The sequence below is a fragment of the Agrilus planipennis genome, unplaced genomic scaffold (genome assembly GCF_000699045.2).
Source record: "Agrilus planipennis isolate EAB-ADULT unplaced genomic scaffold, Apla_2.0 scaffold25, whole genome shotgun sequence".
In the NCBI taxonomy this organism is placed as follows: domain Eukaryota; kingdom Metazoa; phylum Arthropoda; class Insecta; order Coleoptera; family Buprestidae; genus Agrilus; species Agrilus planipennis.
In genome coordinates this window covers 1,446,061-1,454,054 of record NW_020439112.1, presented here as the reverse complement: position 1 = coordinate 1,454,054, position 7,994 = coordinate 1,446,061, and the positions used below count along the sequence as shown (strand labels likewise).

At 30.5% G+C, this 7,994-nt stretch overlaps 3 protein-coding genes across 4 annotated transcripts in view; 1 reads left to right on the top strand and 2 right to left on the bottom strand.

Annotated features, from left to right (window-relative positions):
* Positions 1-7,968, bottom strand: part of LOC112905384 — a 15,221-nt gene extending 7,253 nt beyond the window's left edge. Inside the window, exons 1-2 of one of the 2 annotated variants that reach the window (XM_025977683.1) lie at positions 7,782-7,968; positions 7,410-7,612 (exon numbers count right to left, since the gene is read on the bottom strand). In XM_025977683.1, coding sequence (XP_025833468.1) covers positions 7,548-7,612; positions 7,782-7,953 — 237 coding nt within the window. In that variant the 5' untranslated portion in view covers positions 7,954-7,968 and the 3' untranslated portion in view covers positions 7,410-7,547. Of the gene's footprint in view, positions 1-7,409; positions 7,613-7,781 lie in introns of those variants that run through there. The other variant, XM_025977682.1, reaches the window with a different exon arrangement.
* LOC108738790 (CCR4-NOT transcription complex subunit 10-like) overlaps positions 83-7,994 on the bottom strand; it is a 14,111-nt gene continuing 6,199 nt past the window's right edge. The window contains exons 2-12 of the mRNA XM_025977677.1: positions 5,333-5,461; positions 5,117-5,273; positions 4,923-5,064; positions 4,698-4,867; positions 4,504-4,629; positions 1,757-1,863; positions 1,540-1,688; positions 1,259-1,452; positions 998-1,119; positions 359-685; positions 83-268 (exon numbers count right to left, since the gene is read on the bottom strand). Coding sequence (XP_025833462.1) covers positions 106-268; positions 359-685; positions 998-1,119; positions 1,259-1,452; positions 1,540-1,688; positions 1,757-1,863; positions 4,504-4,629; positions 4,698-4,867; positions 4,923-5,064; positions 5,117-5,273; positions 5,333-5,418 — 1,743 coding nt within the window. The 5' untranslated portion in view covers positions 5,419-5,461 and the 3' untranslated portion in view covers positions 83-105. The remainder of the gene's footprint in view (positions 269-358; positions 686-997; positions 1,120-1,258; positions 1,453-1,539; positions 1,689-1,756; positions 1,864-4,503; positions 4,630-4,697; positions 4,868-4,922; positions 5,065-5,116; positions 5,274-5,332; positions 5,462-7,994) is intronic.
* LOC108738801 (putative gustatory receptor 28a) lies at positions 2,585-4,294 on the top strand. Its single transcript, XM_018472390.1, has 3 exons — positions 2,585-3,550; positions 3,855-4,004; positions 4,105-4,294. Exons 1-3 carry the CDS (start codon positions 2,822-2,824, stop codon positions 4,204-4,206), a joined length of 981 nt encoding a protein of 326 aa, XP_018327892.1. The 5' UTR covers positions 2,585-2,821; the 3' UTR covers positions 4,207-4,294.

Here is a 7,994-nt window from a genome sequence, read left to right as displayed (position 1 = left end):
ATTTGTTATGTATATACTAGATATTTGAATAAAAATGAGCGAAATTCTTCACATTTATTTTAGATAAAGTTATATACCAAATTAATTAATTATATTATTATTCATTTACACACTTGTTGGTGGATTATTTTTCATCGTTTCTTCTTCAGAATCTTCTGGGAATTCCAATGATATGTCCTTAATATTTTCTGGATTCAAGTGTTCTAATGCTTCTGTTATCTTGTCCATAAGAAGTAATGCTTCAGCAGCATAAAGATGACCCAATAGTCTGCAATAAGTTAACAAAAAAATTAATCAAAACCTATTAAGCAAACTAAGGAGAAAAATATATTTTTTTTAATATCAAAAACCTACTCACATATGAACTCCAGAAATCTTCGGTTGGCTAAGTAGGTTTTGCGCATGCTCTAATGCCAGAACGTAATCCCCTAGACTGACGGCAACATAGGCGCTGGCAGCTAGTATAGAGTTCTTTAGAGAGGCAACGCTACTTTGCGAAAGTGACGATGAAGGAGCCGGACCAGGTGTCAGAGGGGGAGCAGGGGGAGTCACTCCTGGTATAAGAAGGAGAGGTACTGGCGATGCTGCAGTATCAGATGGTAATAAATTGTACGCATTACGAAGACACAGCATAGCAAATTCCAATGTGGGCATCGGTACAGCATAAGATACAGGTTCTACTACGCTAACAGAGAAATAAAAAAATAAATAAGTAAATTTTTATGGTTGAATAAATAAGTAAATAAATAAACACAAGTAGACACTTAGTAGTTTGCGCGGCATATTAATTTATATTAATCTCTACAAATTAGATTAAAACAATGAATTGTGACCAACCAAAGAGAACATTTCCATCTCTCCAGTACTGATAACTCCATTGAAAATTTTACAGATGGACAAAATATCAGGTACAATAAATTACCTCTCAAATATAGAACATCATGTTGTTATATACTACAAACAGATATTACTAATACATGCTTTTTGACTTAGTTACCTATATTTTTTGTCACTAGAAAGACTTTTGGTAAGAATAACTTTTCTGTTCGATTTGCTGCCAATTACTTCAACCACCATTTCTTTTTGCTTTTTCTGGATATCGAAATCCACTTCATTAGACTAATAAATAGAGAACATTTATGTAAATATTTTAAAAAACATTATGCAAATTACATATTAGAATTAACGTTCGAGCGAAAAAAACAGAAATTTTCACAATTATAGAATGATTGCAGTATATTTATTTTCAAATACACACCTCTTTATTAGCTGTAATGCAACATTCAGCAAGCCTTAACCAGAGTCTGGAGTTCCGATGATAGCGTCTGACGGCAATAGTGAGACACTCAAAAGCCTGCACGGGCTTCCCCGCGTGTAACAAAGAAATTCCCATATTGTATATGATTTCATGATACCTTGAACCACCCAGCACATACAGTGGTCTATTTTCAGCTATAAACAATATGTATAATAATTTCATGTTCTGCTTAATTTGATTACATATTGATTAAAAGTAGAAAAAAAGAATTGCACACTTACAGGAATCTTTTGAAGAACTGTGGTAAAATTTTGCATCTTCCTTTAATGCTTGGTGAAAATAATGTGCAGCCAAATTGAATTTACCCATTGAATGATAAACGGCAGCAAGATTGTTGAGCTTCATTACTCTTGACGATTCACCATGTTCACTAAAATCAAGAATACACGTATTTACAGAAAATATTTACACACATATCAATCAAATGTTTGTTTGTACCTATAATTGAAGATATCCATAGGGATCATATCTAAGATATTCATACATTCTTTGTGATTTCCTTGTAAATATTCCAAATTTGCAGTGAGAAACAAAAATGCTGCACTCTAAAACAAAGGGATGAAATTTTTATAAAAAAAAATATAAAAGTATGATCTCGTTTAGAAAGTATTTTTAAATAAGTAACGTTTATATTTTATAATAATATCAATAAAGCTTAAACTATTAAAACAATTATCTTTCTTATTCAGAATATAGCTACCTTAAACAAAGGATTAATCATAAGATATAAAATAATTGAAAAACAAACACAATTACACTTATACATACATATATGATATTAAATATATTGATCAGTTATTCAATCAAATAAAATTAAAACCAATAGACCATGTATGTATTTAGAAACTGCATTTAAGTGATTAATCGTATAAATATTTTAACGAATCGATCCATTCATTAGTCCGTAACGGTCCTATGGACAAGCACCACGTAGGTGACATTTATTTTCTTCTTAATTAATTATTTGTTATGCAAATTTAACAGAATTTCTTGATTATCCTCCCCAACGTTCAATATTTAATTTAATCTTTTTTCAACTCTCGTACACCAAACATGTTTGTAACTTTCCTTCATAACGCTATAAAACCAGCCCTTACATGGGGTCAAATATGCCGACTTGTAAACTTTGACTTTTCTACGAAGAAGTTCCGCATCTCAAAAATTCATACTTATATTACCACCCTTTTAATACCAACATGGATGGTGGCTAGTGTTTTCGAAATACACCATCATATTCAAGTTACGAAGATACCACCAATGTTTAAGGTGAATTTTTTTTTAAATATGTTCTTCCAACAAAAACAACAACGTAAATTTTATTGTACGTCATTAGTTATACCATTATCATTACTCTTAAAGTCTTCCGCTAATTCTTTTTGTGATTAAGTGCATAATAGTCAATTGAAAGTGTATTTCAACTCCATACAGGGATCTCAGTATTCTTCATTTTTAAACTTAGTTTTGGCAATTACTTTTTTTTTTATTACTTTAGTATGATTTCAGATGATTGGAATTGTCAATGTTTGTGCCACGAGTGTAGTCGTTTTCGTAGCGTGGATGGGGCTGCTATGCCACCAGAAAGAGTATATACGTCTCATAAAGGAAGTGGCTCGTTTGGACAACCGTTTCCAAAAACTTGGAGTCAAAATACAATACGAAAGATTAAAAAAAGCGATACGCGTCCAATGTGTCGTTCGCATGTTATTTCTAATCACCGCAATCGGAACACACATCGCCATGTGTCTTAATCGGCATACTTACGTCGACAATACCATCGATTACATAGCTTTCGTAATCAATAGTTCGATTTGTATGCAAGTATGTACTTTTGGGCTACTATTAAGGGATCGTTTTGCGATCCTGAATAATATCCTGAAGGAAATCAAAGATTCGCAGAGCAATGGACGTGGTGGCTACATCAAAATTGTAGATAACATTGTAAATAACAAATCAATTGGAATCGATTTCTATTTCATGAAAATGGTAATGCGTATGCATTTCGATCTTAGTAACGTAGTAAAGCGAATTAATAATATTTTCGGAGCTTCGTTACTGGCACTGTTTCTAGTTAGCTTCCAAACTTCTCTATTTGGTTTCTACTTTAATGATTGTGCCGCAAGTCATTTCGATCTTTTACAACTTCCTGCTGCTGCCCAATTGACTATTGTTTCGATGGTATTTACGTTGGATGCTGCCTATCTCTTTTATATTTGTACCACCACATGCAACGAGGTATGATGATTATAAAAAGAACTTTGTATAACTATAATCAATTCTTTGTTTATTGTAATTTGGAGGAATTGTATTAACAGTTACTTGGTTTTTAAAAAGACATTATAAAAAATAATTAATTAGGGCAATTGTTAAGCATTTGTGTCAGGTCTTAACATTAAAACATTACTATTTCATAATACTTTGCTGTACTTATCTTTTCTGTAGTTTTTACTTAATACAATCAATGTAAATTTTATCTAAATAATCCACTCCTGGTAATACTATTACAGTAATTACAGTAATACAATTTATGTTATTTCAGGCCAGAAAAAGCGGAGCAATAATTTACCAGTTTCAGAGACAAGATGATTTAAGACAGCAAATCGACATGTTCTCTTTGCAAATGATTCATACTAAAGTGGAATTTAATGCTGCTGGCCTATTAGCCATCAACTATGCTTCAGTATTTTCAGTAAGTTCCTCTTTCGATCAATAAATACAAAAAAAATTTTATCTAACAAATAAAAATTTCCAATACGTGTTTAAGTTTAATTGTTAATAATTTGTTATAGATGTTGGGAGCATTTACAATGAATTTGATTATACTTATACAATTTTCTACTGAAAAGCAATATGCACTATGTCTAGAGGTACCTTTAGAGAATTATAAATAAACTATACCTAATCAAAAGAAGAAAGAACACTAGTAGTAGAGTAAACTAACAAACAAGAACTTTTACATCACTTAACTACAACAATTTATTTTCTGGTTAAAAATTTAATTATTTTATTTTAATTAAAATTCTGAAGAACAAACCACACAAAGTGGCCTTTTTCAAATATTAAATATAATTCACTATTATAAATGTGGAAAACTAGTTTACCAAAATTATTGTGATAGAATTTCTTGTTTGTTATACGAGTTATCACTTAAATGTTACATTAGAAATTTGAAACATACAATAACTCACCTTTGAATTTTGAAGAACTGCAACCTCCTTTTTGAAAGACTCTAGATTGTGATTCATCAAATAGCACCTGGCCTTGTAGACGGCCAATTTCTTCTTGAAAGATTCTTCCACTGGAGTTGTACTTTTCTGTTTAAAAAACAAGAAAAACACAAATGTAGATAAAAAATTCATATACAAACAAACAATAAATGTACTTTATCACTTTGTTCCTTTCCTACATTTTTCCCACCTTTCAGTTCTGTTACAGAGGTGTTAGTGAAATAATTCTCTAAATACACAAGCAAAGTCATTGCTTTATCAATTTGTTTCACAGAAAGTTGCAGTTCAACAAGTAACAACCCAACTTGTTTAGCCAATGTTTCATCTACAAAACAAGCAATAAGTATATTTTTTTATTTGACTGTTTGTTTAAATTGTACCCATTGGTTCAATAAATTTGTAAACCCTTTCCATAATTCGAAGTGTCTGTGTATATTGGTTATTGTGAAAATATACTACTGCTAAGTTAAAGTGTGCCACACAGTGGTCAACATCATCAAGTTTTTCGAGTCTGATACTAAACTAAAAGAATTGATTGTCTTAACTGCAAATAAGCTTTACATGAAATACTTACTTGGTTCAATAAATAGTTTAAATTCTTCTGAAAGGCTTCAGTTTTCTTTAGTTCTGATTTATAATATTCTGCAACAATTTTATTATGAGATACCTTAAAATCGAATGTTCTGTTTTCAAGTTTATTAATTTCTTGTAAGCAGTTGTTATAATTCCCCCTAAAATATTAATACGTTTTACTTTGGATGATTTATCTACTTTCAAAGTACTCTTTTACCTGTTAAATTCTAATAAAGCCGTTTCTGCAATTTCACATTCTTGTTGAGATACACTTCCCACATATTTCTCCTCTTTGTCAGTCATTTTAGCAATTTAAACTGAAATTATTATTAAAATACAATACTATTTTTTCGCCATTGTGTTTCTTACNAAATAATAACGAAAAAACAAAAGCGAAATTTGCTTTAAAAACTTTTATGTTGCAAGAAAACGTAAACTCATGAGAACGTTTCTTTTTGTATTTCGCCGCACGTATTATATTATTATTATTAAATTTCCGTGGCAAATGATGGCGTGAATGGAAAAGCGTATGCTTTAGTGCACTATGTGTTTCCCCTACCCTAGTGTTCGTAGTCCTATCCCTCTTCTCCTCCAATGCCCAACTGATCGCTTATTGCAGTTCAAATTAATACATTCCAGTTGAAAGCAGTTGCCTTACGATGCGAATATGACAGAGTGAGAGCAGTGAGTAAATGAGAGGGTGTGTAAGCAGGTTCTTGTATTATCATTATTATTAATTAATAATTTTTAATGGTAAATAAAATTGCGACGGTGTATCCTGAACACAACCGGACAGGCAAACAAAATCGTCATATTCAGCGATAACAAAATAAAATTAAAAAAAATGACAATTAATTAAATTATTATATTTTATAAAAATATAAATTAATAAAAGAGAATTATCGAAGTTATTTAGAAGATGTAATACGTGACAACTTTTTTTTATCCAAATTTCTTGTACATACAATACACACACACACACAACTTTCCGCGAATATACCAAAAAGCAACATCGTTTGGTCCGATATAACAATACAATAAAAATTTTATACATCGCTCAATTTTCGCGTATTGCTTTTAAATAAGAAAAGGTATTTGCTTGGTTGTGGGCAGATCTCAAAACATATACATGTAATGTATATATACCGAAATATGTACATGTAATTCGCATCACGCGTCCCAAATGACAAACAAATACATATAAATAGATAGTATAACTAGGCTTCAACACTTAGGTTTTCTGATAGGATTTTTGTCAGTGTGGTGTTGTTTCAAATTTCAAATTAAATGGAAAACAAGAAATTTCATTAGGTGTCGCTACAGTCGTAATTATTTTGCGAAATTAAAAAAAACTATACATAATTAGATCGTGCTCAATTCTTTCACGACATAACTAATTTTTGCTTTTAAATAAATCTTTTAAATATGTATTTTGTTTTCCAACATAACACGCATCAGACATTATCTTAAACTTAAGTTTTCTTGTTAATCTTCACCGTGAATTTAGCGAATTTAAAATTTAACAGTGTAACGATAATAATAAATAAATAATTATTCTTGGACAAATTACTAGAGAAAGGATGGGACGTGACTGTTAAAAAATTTGTACAACAAAGAAAAAATGAATTTGTTCGTGAAAAGTGTCCTGTTTAATTATCATATTTTTTTATACTTATTGTTATTATAATTTACAAATGCATATTGGTCTACATAAGTAGATTTTAGTAGTATGCGAAAAGTATTGTTATTATTATTAATAATGATTATTAGGGCGAACGATATTCAAAAACCAAAAATCAGAAAATTAAAAGGAACCTCTTTGGTTTAATTGCAATTTTAATTCTGTTACGTATAAAAGTTATATTCTATTATTATATATCAAAGTATGGATTAAAAAGTTTAAACGATTTCTGTTGTTTCATTCCAAATTATTATTTACGCAACTCATACGTTTTTTATGTTTTAATTCTACTGATAGTTGAGAGTGATAGTAGGGAAGCCAAAACCATGTCGTAACTGTCTGGAACCCGGTAAAACCAGAAACAAAACTTATGAATAAACTGGTAGTACCTAAGCGTTATTTTATTCTTGCAATATTTCAAATTGGGCTATTGCTAAATCAATAATTATTATCGTAGAGAAAATCAGTTAAAGTAAACTTAAATCTGTGTTGCTAATAACAACAAATGTAGGAGAGGATCTAAATATGAGGTATTAAAAATGTATTACGATATTCTAGGCTTCTGTTATCGTTTATTATATTTGTTAAAAAATTCTACATTCAATTTGCTTCCTCATACTTAAAGCGCTTTAATATTCACTTTCGTTTAATAACAAAAAACATTTTAAACTTTGCTAATAATACGATTAAATAAAAGATTAATTTTTTATGGTCAGTCGTCGTCTTTAAAATCCATCAAAAATATTTCAGGTCAACTGTTGATTTTGTACTGGAAACAGTACTGTTTGACAAGAGTCCTGGCTACGTCCGCATGTCCTATATAATAATTTTTGTTTGTGACAAAAACAAAGCCACCAAATTTTTTAATATGTAAATTATCTTTACACATGCGACACCTAGTATGTAGCTAAACGTAAGAAAAGCCTCTAAATCCGCAAAACAATCTTCAAACGCCAAATACAAATAAATAGAATTAGGGACTTACCCAACTGCAGTTCTATGTAGAGCACGAGCATAATTATATGGGCGGGAACTCGACAATTTGGTCCTTGACCTTGCCAAACCTTCTTCAGCAAAGTCGACGCCTGGTCCAGTTGACCCCTCACTGTTTTACAGACAGCAATGTTATACTGTAACACACTTTGAATACTTTCCATATTCCTAGGAAACCAATCTGTAATAAAATAAAATAATACAT